The 20,181-nt window shown below is 37.8% G+C and overlaps 1 protein-coding gene across 3 annotated transcripts; it reads right to left on the bottom strand.

Annotated features, from left to right (window-relative positions):
- Positions 1-744: 744 nt before the first annotated feature.
- Positions 745-20,181, bottom strand: LOC100182189 (signal peptide, CUB and EGF-like domain-containing protein 2). 3 transcript variants are annotated; one of them, XM_018816155.1, is made up of 22 exons: positions 19,449-20,181; positions 18,561-19,161; positions 15,795-15,917; positions 14,956-15,084; positions 13,325-13,450; positions 11,493-11,609; positions 11,010-11,060; positions 10,182-10,310; positions 9,461-9,583; positions 8,726-8,842; positions 7,995-8,117; positions 7,090-7,368; positions 6,767-6,865; positions 6,193-6,303; positions 5,437-5,664; positions 5,036-5,203; positions 4,536-4,718; positions 3,898-4,044; positions 3,124-3,321; positions 2,222-2,371; positions 1,545-1,624; positions 745-1,254 (listed from the first exon to the last, which is right to left on the bottom strand). In XM_018816155.1, the coding sequence occupies exons 2-22, from the start codon at positions 18,628-18,630 to the stop codon at positions 1,114-1,116; spliced, it is 2,892 nt and encodes a 963-aa protein (XP_018671700.1). In that variant the 5' UTR covers positions 18,631-19,161; positions 19,449-20,181; the 3' UTR covers positions 745-1,113. The 3 variants fall into 3 exon arrangements, with proteins under 3 accessions (XP_018671700.1, XP_026694862.1, XP_026694861.1); XM_026839061.1 differs by lacking the exon at positions 11,010-11,060; XM_026839060.1 differs by lacking the exon at positions 19,449-20,181 and having other exon boundaries at positions 18,561-19,174.

Below are 20,181 nucleotides of genomic sequence, written 5' to 3'. Positions count from 1 at the left end.
CCAAACATAACGTGTTGCCAAATGTTCCCCAAATGGTAGGCCTATACAGCTTTCACCAGGCTCTCCGTTACTGATGTTACGTCTATGGTTCCACGCGTTTATCTCGTGTGCAGTTGTTCTCAGTCTCGTAAAGTAGAGACTATCACCAAAGCAATTGAGCAATGCTGACTGCAGGATGCAATAAGTTTATTCAGAAACACAACGGGACGTTATTTGATTGAAGCCAGACATCACGTAGTTTCAGCGAAATGAGTGGGGTTGGACAAAGTTGTTTTAATACAAGAAAACCTGGCGTATCTCATAAGAATCCACAACCACAAACTACGGTCAAAAACAGATTTTACAGGTTAACACACGGCCCTGCGTTGTACAGTTTGTAGTTACACCCTTTTCTGAATCATTTTGCTCATAAAAAAGCTCCAAAAACATTTATCCTTATGTGACGAAGCAACATCGTACATTATTACATGTGTTATGTATAGGCTATATGTATGACAGGTATCACATTATAGAATTAGTGTCAGGGTCGGAGCAATTGCTGTCAAGTATTCTCCCAGAACACACACGCCCACAATAATATAACCACTTATACCCGCATTACCAATACCTGAATGAATAAATGTAACCAACTTTATCTTTGCGTGGCCGGAAAATGACAGTCGTTAAACACGGGTGTCCAGTTTCATATACCTATACTTGAGCAATCCAACAACTGAATCACGATCCACCATAACAAAAATCAAGTGTTTAAAAGTCGGTTTGTTTATTTTTTTTTCTTGGAAAGGAGAAAAAGAAAGCTACAACAAAGTAATAAAAAGTTAAATAAATTGAATTTCCAAGCGCGCTTAGAAGCAAAAGAACGGAACAAGCATAAGGCAAGAAACAGGAAAAGAAAACGATTAAAGTTTGTCCAAAGCTATACAGGTCATGCGGTACAGTTGGCATAAGACAGCATTTACAAAATATCTTTTTAAACAAAAAAATGAAGTTAACGGTAATTTCATATTTGGTCTTTTCAATAAAAAATTTTTCACAGAATAAATCTGCCTCTGAAAGTAATAGGCACACTGAATCTAAGAAAAAATAATGGCACAATATTTTATGACACTTTTCTTAAACCCCTAACACATTCATAACTTTGTTTTTGAGGTAATCCAAAAATGACTTTGTAAAATATTTCGTTTTCTGATTTGGTGGATAATATTTTCCTGGATCGGCTAAAACTTCCAACAAAGCTTGACGCGTCAGTTTATCCTAAAACACAACAAAACTTTATTATTTTCTAGACTAAATCATTAAAAGTGTCACTTTTATCCTTGCTTGTGTGAATGTTATTACACCGGTATTTTATATTTAATACAGTTTTTGCATATAACAGCTATCTAAATAATTTTGATCTGAACTTTATTTTTAATAGTGAATTCGCAACGTATTGATGTAAAAATTTAACTTAATATTAAAGGCAACTGCAAGCTAGTTTTAAATGTTGGCTGAGAAATTGAACAATGTACAGTTACCTAAACTAAATAAAAAACAATATTTACTTTTAAAATGTTTCGATGATGATCTGCAGAATATAAAAGACCATCTTTCACGATTTCCGCAATTATTTTGTCATAGTCCTCTGTAAATTATAAAGTAAGTTACCAATAAAAGATATTTTGTAATAATAGGTTGTAAATTAATATATAAACACCAATGAGGTTATTCTGTCAAGTTAGGTAACCTTTATTGGTACAATGAATAAATGTAACTTACTTTATCCTCACGTTCCCGGAAACGACAGTCATTATAACACAGGTTTAACATCTCGAGCCAGGTTACAAGTTACCATGTATGTTACTATGTAGGTAATTTTTTTTTTTATGTATGACTGATAACTTGGACAACCCATTAGTGACCACTGGGTTGGAACAATTGCCGTTAAGTGTCTTGCCCAAGGACCCACACGCCCACAATAGTAGCAGCGTCAAGCCTTAAACCCCTTACCTCTGGGTTACAGGCAGGCTGACCACTATGCCACGGCGCCGGACGAATATCAATTTGTAAAACTAACTCCATTAGATTTATAATATGACTGTCAGCAACAGTCTGTATATATTATACTTTGATATAAGATGGAAACCGTTAGCACATGTATACCATTTTTCTTCATTGAGTTTTTAATAATTGGCAAAGCGCGTTATGATCCAGGAAAGTAAAGTGGCAAATTTCTACTTACGGTTATATGTGACGTAAGGTATCTGGAATCCTTTTGCTCCATTACTTCCATTTGATCGGAATTCAATCCATAAACGTTTAGATTTGATCATCAGAACTGTTGGGTTTTCCGATGTTTGGCAAGATTGAAAAACAACTCTTGAAGAAGTTTCTGCACCAAAAACATTAGGTTATAATGTGTACTGTCAATCCTGTTCAAACTGTACAACTCTTAAGACACTGGCTTCAAGCGGTGGGACATATCGCAGTATCACAGGCAATAAAAACATTTTCCTTGGCAATAGGGCTTAACAGACTTTCTTCAGCTTATGGCGAAAGAAAGAGATAAGCTTGTATTGTTTTTTTTCTAATATCTTTCGAGTTTGTAGGTGGTGAGAAAAATAGATAAATATTCAGGCCGCATATTATAAAAGTTCCGATGGGTTACGATCGTATTGGAATGACATACTTTGAAAATATAGTTATGCAGATAGTTTATCTCTCCAAATTGGAATTAATCCAATACACAAAAATATACAAACTTATCAGAAATAGTTATTTGAACTTTTCGTTTCATTATTTTAATTAGCATGTAACGTGCATCTGCCTCTGACCCAGAGGTAATGGGTTTAATAAGGTTCGCCGCTGCTACCATTATGAGCGTATGTGTCCTTGGGCAGGACACTTAAAGGCAATTGCTCCAACCCAGTGGGCAGTGGTCACTATAGGGTGTCCAATATAGAAAAAAAAGTAACGAAAAATAATCTCCAAAAATGATCCACAAAGTAACATACATGGTAACTCGTAAGTTGGAAAGAGGTTTACACTCTTGTTATACCGAATGTCGTTTTCCGGTCACTCAGAGATAAAGTAAGTTACATTTAGGTTTATGTATGCCTAAACTGAAATAATATTTTTAAATACCTTTGCTTTTCATAATAAGGTAATCACCACAGTTATCTTCGAACGGTAGAAATATTTCGGGAACGACAACCAGTAACTTGCGTTTTTTAGGGGTCTTGAGAATCCACCTACAGTGTGAGTTGATGGGGTAATTCCCGGGGTAATTAGGGGACTCTATGACGCCGTGTAGGTTCTCTATTACCCCACCACATCGGGTTTCTAAAAGTTGTTAAAATGATGAGAATTTTAATGCTGGAAAATAATGTGTGCTTTTAGACAAAAGAATAACTAATAACATTTAAATGAAACAAAAATTGAATTAAAACAATAAAACCAAATATAAAATACAAATATAACTATTGCTGTTATGTATGGTATAAAACTAATAAACAGAGAAGCTTGCAGCTATTTATATTATATTATAAGTTTGCTATGATGAACATGTGAAACGAAAATGCAGAGCTTACAATGTAATTTTAGAAACCAAATTTCAATTTGGAAATGATATTGTGTGCTAACAATATTCTTCTCACCCACAGTACTATATATATATATATATATATATGTATACATAGGTTCCAAACTTTTTAAAATGCAGGGGAGGCAGGGAAAGTAAAACGCACATTTTTATGATTTTTTTTACTTATTAGTTATTGTTTACTGATTAATGAATTAAAAAGTTCCAGGGAAGCTCGCCCATCCTACCACCCCAGATTTGACGTCAATGTATATATGTATCATTGTTCAAACACCAAGTTATATGCAACAATGTGCAGCTTAAAGAGTAAATTTTACCTTTGCAAGAATCGACATCAGTAGAAGCGTCGTAATCAGTTGTTGTATTACCAGGACAGGTGATGCAGAAATCTTGTCCAGTTCCTGGCTGGTAGAATCCTAACGGGCATCTGCTGCAAGTGCCTGTTCTACTATCGTAATAATGACCTGAATATTGCAAACACTTTAAAATTCGAGAAACAAAAGGAAAACAAGTGTGAGTGTTTAAGTTACAAAGTTTTAACGCATGTGTGAATTCTAATCCACTGACTAAAGTTGGGACAATGGGATTACTATAATTACCATGTTTTTAGTTGGCCGACTAAATTTCTTTAATTCAATCAAAATTTTACGGATTAAAGTTTAGTTGTGTAACTAAATAAGCAAAATCTAATTTAGCACTGATTAGTTTAGCCTGTAGACCAGAATACCAACTCAGGTGACATGCACACTATATATGGTGGTTTGTATACAGCTCATTGTAAAATACCAAACTTTTTTTCTTTATTTTTACATGAAATACCCTATTTTTACATGAAATATGCTATTTTCACATTAAATATGCTATTTTTACATGAAATGTGCTATTTTTACATAAAATATGCTATTTTTACATGAAACATGATTTATGCAATAAATTTGGAAGGTAAACCAGCTACCTGCTGTACATGAACCACGAACCAAGCAATCAGTAAAAGAGCGTGAACCGGTTTGTCTTGTTGTGATTCCTTCCCCGCAAGTATAACAACCAATTCTCCCAACATCACTTTGATAAGTTCCTCTTGGACAAGCTTGGCATGGTTGCATACCATCCACAGAAAAGTGACCGGCGGGGCATAAACCTGATGGAAGTATTCAAATCAAATGATTTATAATAATAATAATAACTTTATTTTTTCTTCGATTAATACATTCATGTTTATGGGCAAGACACTTACCGGCTCCAACCCATTCATTGATCACTAATGGGTTGTCCAAATTATCAGCCACGCATAAAAAAAAATCAAACATACTTAATAACTCGTAAGCTGGCACCAGGTGTATAAACACCCGTTTTTAACAACTGTTTTTTTCTGGCCACGCGAGGATAAAGTAAGTTACATTCATTCATTTTATCACAAATCTTTTATTTTACAATCCTGGCTTACTTACAACCCACCTGGACATTGAGAGAAAGAAGTAGCTGATGTCATAGCAGTGGCATCACTTGTTGAAGTTGGGCAGTTCATGCATACCAACTGCCCTTGATTTTCTTGGTAAGTATGCATGGGGCATGCAGTACAGGATGAGTTAGATACATCATAGTAAGTCCCAGCATCGCACAATCCTAAGAAAGGAAAGTTTAGATATGTTTAACATAACATGAACCCACAGAGGTTTGTAACTTGGTATTGTACAGTTTAGACATGGTATTAGTAGGTTTACATTGCCAAGGGTGGGTTTACGAAAAATTATGTCAAGCCTGTAAACGGGCTTGGCTGTAGTTTGGCTAACATAACAATATTTTTATTTATCTCTTTGAAAACATAGCGAAGATCATGCAAAACAAACAAAACTTACTGCAAGTTCCGGCTGAATGGCTCCCTACCAATCCTACTATGCATCCCGAGTTTGACCGGATGCCAGGAACAGGTCTTCCTCTGCTCATGCTCTTCTTCCGGAGCTTTAGGACTGAACGTTGCACAGAGAGATGAAAGGATTGCTTCTTCATTGATCTCTTGATCCAACCGTACATGCGACTGAACGCTCTGTTTATTCTCGTTTGGTTGCAACGGGAATTACAAAACCCTAACAATAATAAGATACTATTAAAGTTTAGTCCAAAATCATCTTGTACATTATTCTTTACACCAGACCAATGTAAGGAAATAAAAATTCATTTTGTTGTATTTGTTATGCTACTGTAGCAGTTTGTTTGGTTGTTTCTGGTGTGCATTGAGTGACATTGATCTGACATGTAGGTTTTATGGATGAAGCTAAAGGATAAGCAACCTTGGTGGTTTTTTTTCTTGGTCACACCAGCATGCGGTTCGCTGTAGATAGTAGCCTAATATGTTTTATAATCGTTTTGTATTGTGATAAGTTTGTTACTCTACTATTGTTGTCTTACTGCGCATACTGAACCGTGGATATATGTAAGTTTGTGAGCACTTGGGGTTGTGTAATGGACAAATTTTGGCCTGTCACATGGCATGCCACACTATAAGACTCCATCCATAAGAGTATAGTATACCCTATGGGTATAAGATCAAAACGTGGCCAATTTCATGTTATTTGTAACCTAGCTATATCATGAAGGCAACCCATGTAACCTACTGGCTCTTGGAAGCAGAAATTCAATCTCCATGATAATTTTCATTCTGACTCTTCGTCTGTTCTTTTGTGGCATACAAGTCATAAACACGGCACCAACTTTGAAGCCGTCCACTGCATTATAAAATCCAAATTAAGCCTTAATGGTTCCGGTGCCACGAAATATGTAACAGAGAAAATCAAGTCTAACAAGTCGTAGAATATAAAAAGACATATTTCGCAAATAAGACATCGCCAGTGTCTGATTTAAATGGCATCAAATAAGAGACAGACCTAGTCTTTAGGTGCTTCTAGCACCGGGGTTAGTGTCACAGAATTCATTACAGTCAAGTCTTAAAGACTAGTGATGCGATAGATAGGGTATGTGTTTAATACATGCATTACAAATAACATTTTTGGTATCTGATCGAAAACGGATGACAAAGTTAAACAAAGCAACCAAGAGAAGAAAATAACCAACAAAATAAATATGCTGGTAAAAAAAACTTAATAAAATATATTTATGTCAAAAATAAAACAAAAGTATGATATAAACGGTGCAACTTTTAACCTAAGAATTTTAAAAACTGTTGTTTACCTCTTGATATTCTTGCCACAGATGACCTGGGTAAATGTTGAAGATGACAGAAATCTGTTGGGATTCGTATTCGATAGTATTTCTTGATCATGTTCACGACTGCAATAAAACATATTTTGTCACCTGATTTGCGATCTGGACGTTTCTTAACACACATTAACACATGCATTTCAAAAATGAGAAAAACCATGTTTTATTAAAGTTACAGTGAATCAAAAGCAGTTTCAAATACAAACAATTTACATATATCAGAAAATTGTGTGAATTCCATATTTTTGATTGCTAAATAAACTTGTAACCACAGACAAAACAAATTTAAATACCTGGGCACAACGGTAAAGTTTCGTTTATATGAAGATCTCTGTTGTGCCACGGATATCCTGCTGTAGTGACAGCAGTTGGTGGAATTCTCTTGCCCCGGCGTGCCCTGGGATTTTGCGGAAGTGTCTTTCCACACCTGTACGTATAACTGGCTCGTACTCGATGAAAAACTCGAAAGTTACTTTCATCATTGCAGTGGAACAGACAGTTCTTGCCAACGCACTTCATGCTGGCGATCTGCTGGGGTGGGTCAGAGTGTGCGTTCAAACAACTTGCTTCTCCTGGTTGGGTAAAAGTTTTGGTTTGATAGTCAACCAGTGTCAATGGTAGGTATTATAGTAAATACAGAAAATGTAAACATTGATGCTTTGCAACATTACATATTGTGCAAGCTATATCGAAAATCAAAAAGACGGTGGTTTTTGGTATGTTAAAATGTATAATACCTATTACAATTTTATTGCAACTTAGTGAAAACAATTTATTTTAAAATAAACCGAACATGAACTTTGGCAAATTTTTTCTGGCAATTAGTCTGATATATTAGGGCAAGTTAAGATGGTACAGAGGCAAGCTAAAACACTTATTTAAATCTGTTTTTAGAATTCCACATTTGAAAATAAACGAAACAATGTGACAGTATTATTTGAAAGTTTTCTCCAGACTACTTTATTTAAAATGTTTTCAATAAATAAAGAAGACAGTACAAATTCATGGTATCACCCAAAAACAGTCATAAATTTCAATCTGCAAAAATATACCGTCTTCTCACCCACGCAGTAACATACATGGTAACTCTTAAGCGGGGATGAGGTAATAAACCCGTGTAATAACGACTGTCGTTTTCCAGCCACGCGAGGGTAAAGTAAGTTACATTCATACTATACACAGTTTTTGGTTAACTTACTGATGCAGTCCTTTCCATTTGTATGTAGTTTATAACCAGGCCTACACGAACATACGAAGCTTCCCGGTTTGTTCCAACACAAATGACTGCAACCGCCATTACTTACTGTGCATTCGTCAATGTCTGAGAACGATGTTTTTATTATTAACTTAAATAATAAGTTCCCTGTGTTTAAAAACAAGTAAACATGGGACAAACACAATCGTTAAAATTCTATTATAACAAAATAGTCTTTAGGCAAGGCATAGGCTACCGACGGTTAAAAGAGCCAGCCTATTCTTACCCATCACTCAAATTGCATCTGAAAGCTTTACTAATACATACCTAATTTTCAGTCTCTTTTGTTACCTTGTATTGTAAGCCAGTGTATGATGGATTTATTTTTAGTGTTTAATTTGGTATGGTTAAATTTGGGTGGGTAAGGAAATACATCATGGCCCCATTACTTGTATACAATACATATAGTAGGGTGGAGGGAGACGGGACACTTTAGCACCTAATATCCAAATATCCTGTTTTAAACAATTAACAACGGTCTATGGGAGTCATGAGGTTTATAATTCTTAAAATGTTTTTGTTTACCACCAAATGAGACGAGAATATTGAATGAAAAGGTGTCCCATATTCCCCCACCATGCTATACATGGACACTCACAGATTTTTTTTTACCCAGCACACATATTCATTAAACATTTGTGGTTTAAATAATTCCTTTCTCTTCATAGACTTACCACCACACCTAGCAATGGCGTACTTCATGTAACCAGTAGCACAAGTACATTCATAACTTCCTATAGAGTTGGTACATCCGTGCCAACATGTGTCATTTAGGTAACATTCGTCGATATCTGTTGAGTGAATGTAACTTACTTTATCCTCGCGCGGCCGGAAAGTGACAGTCGTTATAACACAGGTGTTGATATACCTCGTGCCAGCTTACGAGTTACCATGTATGTTACTTTGGGTCTGATTTCTTTTGAATTTTGAAAGATTTTATTTTTTTATGTATTGCTGATAACTTAGACAACCCATTAGTGACAACTGGGTTGGAGAATTTTAAGTGTCTTGCCCAAGGACACATACATTGCAATTGATAAATTTGTTAATCACCACAATGCTATAGTTTATTTAAATGTCTTTGGGTTCGACCATTTACAGACATTTTTCAACCAAGTGGTCACTAAAAAGTTCGCCTTAATAGAACAAAAAATATTCACCCAAAGATACGTACATGGTAACTCATAGGCGGTCACGAGATGTGTGAAATACGGCCATCGTAATATAACCACTGCCGTCGCTCCATCACGTAAAAATCAATAAATTTCATTTATTCATTAATTCAATCTTATATGTTTTTCGTGTCAGATTTTTTACTAAGTATAAGCTACCTCTTATATGGTTAAGAATAACCATCAAACAGCCAAACATTTAAAAAAAATAAATATTATGTTACGTTTAATGCTTACCATCACACGTTCTTTCGTCAGCTGCAAGTTTAAACCCGGTTGGGCAAGTACATTTAAAACTCCCATCGTTATTTCGACATCCGTGTTGGCAGCCTCCGTTGTCCGCCAAGCATTCGTTTATGTCTGTCAAAATTACGGGAACAAAATCAGACGGAATAGAAGTACTTACTTTACTAACAGCCCGCAAGAAGTAAAGCAATTGGTCCAAATTAGAGGTTAGCGTTTGACAGCTTATATTGAAAACTATTTGTAATTAATTATTCTGCATTTTCCAATTGACTGTTGGCAAAACCGTGCCCTGTAATTGAAAGGTACAGCGAATCACGAAAGAAATAAAAAAAAAACTTCGTGCAGTTTGAAGCGCCCCAGTGCCAGTAGAGTTAATGACCCGAAAACCACACGACATTTATCGTAAGTTGGCGCAGGCACAATGCCAAAGCTCAAAGTGAATGTAATAAGGCTGGGAGAACATAGTGAAAATATTTACCATGTCACAATTCGACCTATAAAACATACGCTATAACAGAATATAAGAATGTAGATTTTATTCCGCTAGGTGGGGGAAAAGTCTCATTAAAAATTACACGACCCTTCTGTTAAACTGCATATTACAGCGTTTTGTTATTTCCATCATTTTTTAATAAAAAAACATAACTTCGTAAGACTTACAACTTAATAAATTTATCCATTAAGCTGGAAAAGGATAACACCTTAAAATTACCTCTGCACGATTTTCTATCTGTTTCCAGAACATGCCCTGCAGGACAAGAGCATTGGACACCAATGGGTGTTGAATCACATTCCTCGCTACAACCTCCGTTGTCAACCGCGCATGAGGCCGACTGTGCCACTGTGGAAATTTAAATTGAATTGTAAGTTTAAAAAAAATATGAAAAAAAAATAAAAACATGAAAAGTAATAATTCCGCCGGTGCTACAATTAACAGTAGTTTTAAAAATATTGTTTCTGATCTGTACAGATCATGGACAAAGCGACCTTTAAATAGTGAACGTTAAAATATATACGTTAAAATGTGTGACCATGCAGTGATAAGTGTGATTTGTACATTGCACATGCAGTGGGTAATGATACAATGAATCTAAAGGTTTTATCCAGCTCTAGAATTATCCGCGAGTCATGTAGTAGGGTGGGGGAAGATAGGACACCTTTGCACTCTAATTTTCGTCCCATTTGGTAGTAAGCAAAGAAAATTTCAAAATTATAAGAAAACCGTATCTCACGACTGCAATGCATAGACCGTTGTTAATTGTTTGGAATATTATTATTATATTTGGATATTACGTGCTAAAGGTGTCCCATCTTACTCCACAGCACTACACAGTTTCTATACGTTACGAATAACTAGCATGTGACAACTGGAAACTTGAAAACGTGAATCAAGGTGCACGATAATGGATGCCATGATTTGTGTATTCGCATGCGCGAGTGAGTGTCACCGGTCGAGTGTTGGTTTAAACAACGACAGTGCTTTGATATATGGTACAGACAGATACACCTGTCGTTGCATATCACCATGCCCTTGCTCTACCTGCTGTTCTCTTTCTTCTTTTACTAAAACCTTTATAATGTCGAATTCGGCCTGTGATAATAAATTCCTGACGTAACACATAATGACGTCATGTGTACGTGACGTGTATGAAATCAAGTTAGCGAATTTATGACTGCAGGTGCCATTGAATATGATAAAACTAAAATGGCGTATAATCTACAATGACGTAAGCATAAACGAATAGTTTGCAAATAACTGATAAACCGCAAACGATTTGAGCATTATAGGACAATGTTAAACATTAGCGTGTATGTCTATATAATGTTAAAAACTTTTAACTAACTGGAAACAGAATCAAATGTGGATAGTAAGAAGGCCTTGTTCAAATGGTTTAGTGTTTGCAATTGAGAAAAGAAAACAATACAAGGAAAACTAAAGAGAACAAAAGCGTATTTATGAGCTATGACAAGAAATAAAAGAAACAGTAGAAGTTAGTTGGTGTGAGAATATGTTTTTGCTTACCCGTGCACGATCTGCGGTCTTCTGCAAGGACATAATTCGGACGACACGCGCACATCATGCTTTGCGTTCTTGTACGGCAAATATGATCGCACCCCCCGTTTCCGTTCGAACACAAACCTGTTCGGAGTTGGGTTACTGCATTATATGCAGAACGTGCGAAATGCGTAGTGTTGGGAGTCGGGTTGCAAAATGGTCGGTGGAATTTCTAAGCACTACAGTGCGAGATTTCTGGCAATTCGGAAATTGTCGCAGTATGTAATTCCAGGCAGCGCATCAGAATAAATTGAATAATCCAAATATAGTATGGTGGGGGAAGACGAGACACGTTTTATTCCATTTTCTTGTCCCATTTAGTAGTAGACAAAGAAAATTTAAAGAAGTATAAAACCATACCCTCACGAATCCCATAGACCATTGTTAATAGTCTAAAACGCTATTAGGATATTTGGATATTATGTGCTGAAAGTGTCCCGTTTTACCCGCCCTACTACATATATTTTTCGGCCTAAAAAACTCCTGATTTAGACTGATTTTAATATTAATTGAACAAAATTTTGACTGTTCAAAGAAAACTTAATCGTAAGAGCCAGAGTCGCTGCTACTGGAAACAACTTGATACTGTAAGCGCTAAATATTATTTACCATCCTTTTAATTTACAAAGTATGTTGGTATTGGGCGGTTGGGACGTGTCTTATCTGCGCTTTATCGTCAAGCCGTGGCTTAAATGCTTCCGACAAGCAAGAACAAGCGCAGTTTATCGAGTACTTGCGGTCGTTGAAAGACAGAGGCCCTTGATTCCCTGATAACGCAAACCCCGGCATTGATTGATGAGGCAAAAGCCGACGAAAACAAATAATTATCCCGATAATTTCATTAGGCTTGCCCCTAAGCGCGGTCTCTCTATTTAAGTCGTACCCAGGCTGAAAATGGGCAAGAATTCACTGCTTACTGGGTAACATTAGGAGAGCGAGGGGCAGTGGGTTACCCATACGTACCGCGTGTTTAAATTGACTTACAAAACTTAAGACCGACCCGAATCGGCATCCAGTCCGCCAACGCGAAACCTTAGACCAAAGTGGTCTTTTGCAGATGAGTTATGGGTAATTTAAGCCCTAGCAAATTACCATATGAAGTGGTCTTGGCCGTCTGGGGTCGGGTTAGCCCTGTCGGGATGCCAGGCCCCTCTCTCCCAAGGGTCAAAGCTTCCTTTCGCGTAACTACTTTTTAATACCTTATGTGAATCACACGCAACGCACTAACACTTTCACGGTGGCATTCTGAGTCAGTAATGTGGACCTGCCCGAATAAAACCCAAAAAATGACATCATCAGACACCTAAACCGTCACTTTCGTTTTCAAGCACTTTTTGTGGTCGGCCACAGATTACAGTTTATCGGGTCATTAGGCGACTGATCTCCGCAATGAATAAAGCTTATTGTGTCATAAACATCCAATGTGAGCGAACAATCGAAACTGAGCCGCTGGGGCAAAATATTTGGGGTCGGCCATGCGAAAACAATTTTCGACTTAGTAGCGCAGAGTCGAAAAACAGCTGTGTGTATTCTATGATGAATGGCCGTCGAACAATGCGAGGCAAAACGCCACTTTGAAAACACCGGTACTGTACTTTGTCATACTCTTTCCATTGTATATAAATCGAAATAGATGCTTTGAATTGAATCTCTGTACAGCTTTTGTAAACCGTGAAAAAATAATTTTAACGAAGTTGTAATTTTTATAAGCCCATTACTGCCACTTTTTAAAATTGTTCGTGTGCTGCCTATTAGGCTTTCACCGAAAGTAGAATAAAATGAATGTCATTTTCACTTACGTATGCAACTCCTGCCGTTTCTATGGCGACGGTAACCAGGACGACACGCACACTTCGGTTGAGAAGATCTGATGACACAAAAATGTTCGCACCGTCTTCCGTATCGAGAACAAGCGTCGTTCCTCACTATATGTTAAGAAGTCAAGCATATATTAGAATCGTGTGCAAATGTTAAAGAATCGCTCTGGTCCGTTTCAGGGCAAAGAGTTCATAAATGTTGTTTAAGTATTATAGCAAACACATAAATTGACAGAACAAAACAACATTGAATAATTAACGTTCTTTCGCAAGAGGTTGCTTAAAATAGGAGACATGGTAAGGGACAGGGCTGGGTTGTTTTTAAAGGATTACACTTGTTCGCTAAATCAAATCTTCGGCTCTAGTTTGATATTTTGGCCGCTGGCGTAAACATGACGGCGAAGGGGGCTTTTAATCCCTAAACGGCGGGATTTCGGGGCTCGAATTCCCGCAAAACGAGCTGCGGTTTCGATCGAATTTCACTCTTCGCTAACCCCTAAAATAGTCAAGGTCGTGTTGGCGGTGTTACTTTGAAGGTAAACAGCAAGAATTTTGTTCGAACAAGCCAAAAAGTTTCGTGTCTATTTTTAGGCAATTTTGTTTTTATAATACCTAGTGTACGGGTATAACCTAGAAATCTGTTTGAAATATAGTTTATTATGTCCCGAAGTCGACTAGAAAACGACATGCAATAATAAAGTGTATAAATCACGCGACGCAAAAAAATAAAACAGTTGGATAGGATAAAGCAGATGAAAGAAATTGGTTGGTTTCAAATTCGAGAGGATTAGATTCTATATTTAAAAATGAAAAACCAGCGACTGTGTCACAACAAGCATGACATCTCTGCAGAAAACCGACATTCGTGACTGACTGCCTTAAATAGCGGTTTACCAAACACGCATAACGCAAAAAGCGAGTATCTGATGACAACTTCAATACTTCTGATGAAAGCCGTATGCCTAACGCAGTTAGAAATCAAAGTAAAATGAGACCCGGACGAGTAATGTGCAACACCATACGTTACGCAGAAAATAACTCTATTTTAAGCGCTGTTGGCGGAACATATTGATCCATAACATAATACACGAACCTTCAACCGCAGTTGTAAGGTATATAAGATTGACGTTTAAAACGCTTTGCACGAACGTTGTTTAATGTGGCGCTTAATCAAAAGCATTGGGACCGTAATGTGAAACAAAATAGAGACAATATTCGCCATGTTTGTTATGTATGGAGTAATCGAGCAGAATATGCAAATGAGGTAATGTTGTTATGTGGGGTAAGATGGGACACCTTTTATTTTTTCGGCCCATTTGGTATAGTAAACAAAGAACATTCAAAGAGTCATAAAACCGTATCCTCACAACTCCCATATTGACCATCATTGTTAATTGTTTAAAACACGATCTGGATATTTGGGATGTTATGTGCTAAAGCTGTCCCATCTTTCCTCTACTAAACCATTTTACCAGCAGAAGCTTTTGCTTTACCTTTTATATGTAATTTTTTCCTCAATTTAGGACAAATTTTGGGCGCAGTCAAATTTAATGACCAAGAGATACTTTTTCATTGTTAAACCCTCATGTAAACGAAGTTTGATCAAATCCTACCTTGAGGAATGCATTTCCTCACGTTCGGTGCGAGCGTGTAACCTCTTCTGCAAGTGCACCAGTACGTGCCTGGCTTGTTGACACATGTGTGTTGACAACCTCCGTTGTTTGATGCGCATTCATCCACATCTGCGAGCAAAAATATTCAGTTTTATACTCAAAGGTGCACGAACACCTGGTTTGTTCTTTTTTTCACACGCAACGCACTAACACTTTGACGGTGGCACTTCTAAGTCATTAATGTTGACCTGCCCCAATAAAACCCACTACTGAGAAAAAGCTGCTTTTACAGCACATATACACACTGCTAAACCATCATTTTACATTTTTTATACTATTTATATTATATTGGAGTAGGATGGGGTAAGAAGAGATATGTTTTAGTTCTTTTTTCTTGTCCCATTTGTTGGTAAACAAAAAATATTCAAAAAATTATATGACCGTAGCACCGAGACTCTAAAAAGAGCGTTGGTAATTGTACAAAAGAACACGACCAGGAAATATGAGATTATAGTGTTAACGGTTTCCTATCTTACCTCACAGTAAGTACTAAAACACATAATACTATACATCAAAAATACGTGTTGTTGTATATAACCAATGTCTTTGAGTGTATGCAAAATAATAGAAAATCAAGGTTACATTTAAGACAGAACATCTTTTTATTCCATTTTCTGGTCTTATTTGGTAGGAAACAAAAAAAAATGCAACGAATAATAAAACCGTATCCTTACGACTCCCATAGACCGTTGTTGATTGTTTGAAACACAATCAGAATATTTGGATATTATGTATCAAAGGTGTCCCCTCTTCCCTCACCCTACTATATATCGCTTTACCTTCGCAACTTCTTCGATTTGAAGTTATGTTAAATCCGGGTGCACAAGCACAGCTTCTTGTTCGACCAGAAGAAACACAACGCTGGGCGCATCCACCGTGTCGCCACCTGCAAGCATTGTAACCTAAAAGAAAAAAAAAAGATGTCCGAATTACTAAATAAAAATTTTACCAAAAAAATTGTAAAACATAATTGAATCTCAAAATGTACAGTCGTCCGAGCGTTTTAACTAAATGTTGAAACCATATTATAACTTACGCGTCACTAATACCTCACATTCGTTATTGGGGCTGTAGTTGTGCGACATGTGACGTATTGTGAGGTGGAGGGAGATTGGACAACTTTTTGTTCGATTTTCTCGTTCCATTTGGTATTTCATTTGGTACAAAGAACTTTTAAATAATTTAAAACTGTATTTTCACGACTTCCATAGGCCGTTGTTAATTGTTTAAAACACGATCAGGACATTTGGAGATTATGTGCTAAAGGTGTCCCGTCTTTCCCCACAATACTATATACCAATCGGGCGGTTAAGCAAATATTTTCTATACATCTAATTGGTAGTAAACGGCATGACAGCATATACAATTTATTTCGGCAATGTACAATAATTCAAAAGTGCGGTTAGTGTATGGCCGCTAATGAATATTGTGTCTGCTATTGCATATTTGGCATTTGTACATCGGGCGCGTATAACCAGGAGCCGGTTGACACGTTCGGGTAACAACCCCTTTTGGTAAACAAACACGTGCTGAGACTGAGTGGCGGAAATTGGTTGTTGGTCGGTCAACATTTACCAAGCTGAGTTATAAAAGCTGACGAAGCTGTCATTATCAAGACTATTCGTTTGTTTGCATTGGAATGTAGAATTACCGTAACCGGGTCAAATTTTTAAGAAAACGAACAATATAGTCGTCTGTAAACGTAAACTTTTATCAGCCCTGAGGAAAAGTGTGCAAGTAATATGCAATTTATGTTTTAATTTTTTATCTCGTCATTCCAATTCCCCACGCGCCTATGTTAGACAAAAATATTTTTCAATATCCGACTTTTGGTAGCATCAGTATTATTTTAGGCGTTGTGTAAATATTTCGTTTATCAATTCTTGAACCACTAAGTCGTAAAAAGTCGAGACGGATTTTGCGTTTCCCAGCCAGAGTCTCCCCCCGTGCGTGCAGCGGCAATATTTTTTCTCTAAACCCCGACGTCTCACGGATCGTACGCGTGATGTATTTACAAGTCCCGTGCCCACTGTCAAGTTTCTGTCACGATTATTTAATTTAATGAAAACGGCTTCCAATTCCTAGTTTGAAACTGAAGCTTCGACATAAAACCTCTTTTAAGGTGTTTGCTGTTTTCCAGCTATGCCAGTCGCGTCCAACCCGAATCAAAATAAACTTAAAACCGACGAGCTTCGAGTTTCAGGAAATCGCGCTTCACGGTTCTGTTCACGTCATCGGGGATTCCCCCAACCATGATACACCCTGGATCGCGTCCACACGTCATTTTCCGTTTGTATGCGTCATAATGGGTCAGAACGCGCCAACGGAAACTAAGGATTCTTTACTTAAACGTACAACTTTCGTTGCCAAGCTTTTCTCGTTTTGAAACCCTGCCTCTTATGGTTTAATAGCCACAATTGTTGTGTTGGTTATTTTGTTCATTGTTTTAACTTTAATACGCCAACATTCTTATTGTGGTTTGAGAATTAAGACCAGCAGCATGAACAAGACTGTCTGTGAAATTACAAGTTCGTCTCAATTGCGATCTTGGAGTGTGTGACGTCACAATCAACTGTATAGGCAAACAATCGTGGGAGTGGCGGGAACTATGAAGCTTTGAAGTGGTTATCAGTAAATCGTATTGTGACAGGCGGTGGCACTTACACCTTGCCACTTAAATAGGCTGAAATATGGTGTGTGGGCATGAATAAAAGTGAATTGCCGTTTTCGCATCAAACCACTTCCCGTACAGTTAAACATACAATGGGGTTCCGTTTTATGTAAACCGATTGCCAGCGTAGTTTGGTCAGTCTGATACGATCAACGATTCTGAGGATCCAACCAACACCTTTAAAGTTATTTCAACCGTTTCGAAACTCGCGACGCCTTTAAATATGATGTGACAACGTGGCAAATGCCTCGTATTAATGCGAGCTTGGCGAAAGTTTTGCGGTCAACATTTTCAGCGAATATTTCCACGACTGTCAGCTCGAATATGGGGCACGCCTCATTGGTAAGGTCGAGCGGTGGAATTGAAAGCGTTGAAAAGTCAAAGTCGACTCAAAAATCCATCCCAAACTGGCATGAGAGCGATGACTGGCCCGCCATTGATGGGATTGCTGGTTCCTAATCACCCGGTTGACAGAAAGCACTTGAGCTGTCTAATCACTCTAACAATCTTGCTTTGGGAACTCGCGCCTTTCGCGCTGCAATTGGCCCATTTCCTTCTAAACCGGTGTCGTTTTCTCGGCGAGAACACTTTAGACGCGTTCCGGGGTCGCACAATTTTTCTCCGCCCGCTTGAAATCGCTGGAGTCGGGATTAGCAGCGGAGCCTCAGCACGTTTAAGTGGATACGGCCGCGAAACGTTCCCACCAATACCAAGCACTTGGGGAGATGGATTTAAAGTTGATGGGTTTGGCAACTATACGCCCCGGGCCAGCTGATCGTAATTGCTTTTTATAAATTTGAAAATCGCAATTGGCGAACTTTATAAATCATAGAAACATATTGTTAAATCTAATAATATTTAAAATTTGACTTACTTGGCCGTTTTCGTTTCGCTGCCTCCACTGCAAGAAACATTAAAAATATTTGCAAAATCATAATCCTCATTTTGCTTGACTGTATCGTCGTCAAGAAACGCAGTATCTTCAATCTGCGATTGGTTTTTAGTTTTCGCCTTGCCTTGGTTCCTTTACATCCCAGACATTATAAATTTTTAATTCTTCTGCTCCGTTACTGATGTGTTGCGTTTTCCTATGGCCGGCAGTTCTGTGCACCTGTGTCTGTCGGGATCGTCCTAGCGTATGAGAAACTCTGAAGTCTGAACACAGCGGGAGAACCAAGCACTAAATGGTGCTTGAATTTTTTCCTTCCCCAACAACACTTGCTGTCAGTCACCGGCTGATGCTAACTCGTGAAACGATATATCGCTGCCGATCGGTCCGGGCCACGGGAGTTGGTTTTTGCTCGATATATTTCCCGTCACTCGTCACGCTCTCTGCGCGGTTTTCGTCGCTCAAATTGCGATGAAACGCAATTCTCCGACGTCAGGGGTCACAACCTGGAAGTTTTCACGCGGCGAGACACGGGAAAACTGCTCCACGTCTCAATTATCGCGATAATTAGTGGTGACGACTAAACCTGCCACAACAAGAATGCTGTTAAAGGAAACAAGACGAAACAACATTTTTAATTTACATTCGGCCGTGGTTGCCACTTTTAATTCTGCACAAATTCTGAAAATTTCTTGCTTAAAAAATCATACTAGCTTATTATTACTGCAACCATACCAGGTAATAAACCTTTTCCTTTGGTAAGCTGGGAGGTTAGTTATGGTATTTGAATTACTAATCTACCAATATTACGCCATGCAAAAAATATAACATTGTAAACGAAGTTAGGTTCTTTAGATTGTTACACCACATTACCAAAAATAGCCAACGTCTACTCTGTCAGTTTTCGCAATATTAGAATGATCTTCTCTTTACTGGAGTTCAACTATGTCTTGAATTTACCCGGGAAACGACGCCTCGAATTCCGGCCAGTCAGTCTAAGATTACCCGGTGTGCTGAAGCGCAAATAATCCGTTCCTTACGCGACGCGCTGCTTTATAGATAATGTGTTTTGATAGCATGGAGACTTTCCTTTCACCGCCCATTCCAGTGTTTGCTAAGCTTGCAGACAATAAGGGGAATGACTTGGACTTCATATACTCGACAGCCCGCAACGAGCTACCTTCAATCGAGCACCGCACGCAGACAGATCTCGCGCGATTCTAATGTCAATTGCCTCTTGTATATGACGTCAGCACGTTACGTCATTACCCAAAAAAGGCGCATACGCGACGTGATGTCGCAGGAACAGTGAACTATTGACCTATACTTATCGGTCACGAATGGGAATATGAAAAAATATTTCTCCCAAAAAAGTTTTATATTGTCGTGTATTACGCTGTTGTACTGAAATACGACCACCAGTCAGCTGCGTTTTGGGTAACAAACATTCTGTAGCGAAGCCACAAATTAGGTAAAATTCACATCGAGTATGTATTGTCAATATTTTTTTTCTGGACACTGAAGGTCATGGAAACCCACAATACAAATTTGGGCAAAATGAGTTTGTTTTCAATGAAATAAAAAAATCCTGTTACGGCCATTGCGA

The sequence above is a fragment of the Ciona intestinalis genome, unplaced genomic scaffold (assembly GCF_000224145.3).
Source record: "Ciona intestinalis unplaced genomic scaffold, KH HT000148.2, whole genome shotgun sequence".
In the NCBI taxonomy this organism is placed as follows: Eukaryota; Metazoa; Chordata; class Ascidiacea; order Phlebobranchia; family Cionidae; genus Ciona; species Ciona intestinalis.
This window is presented reverse-complemented; position numbering and strand designations above follow the sequence as displayed.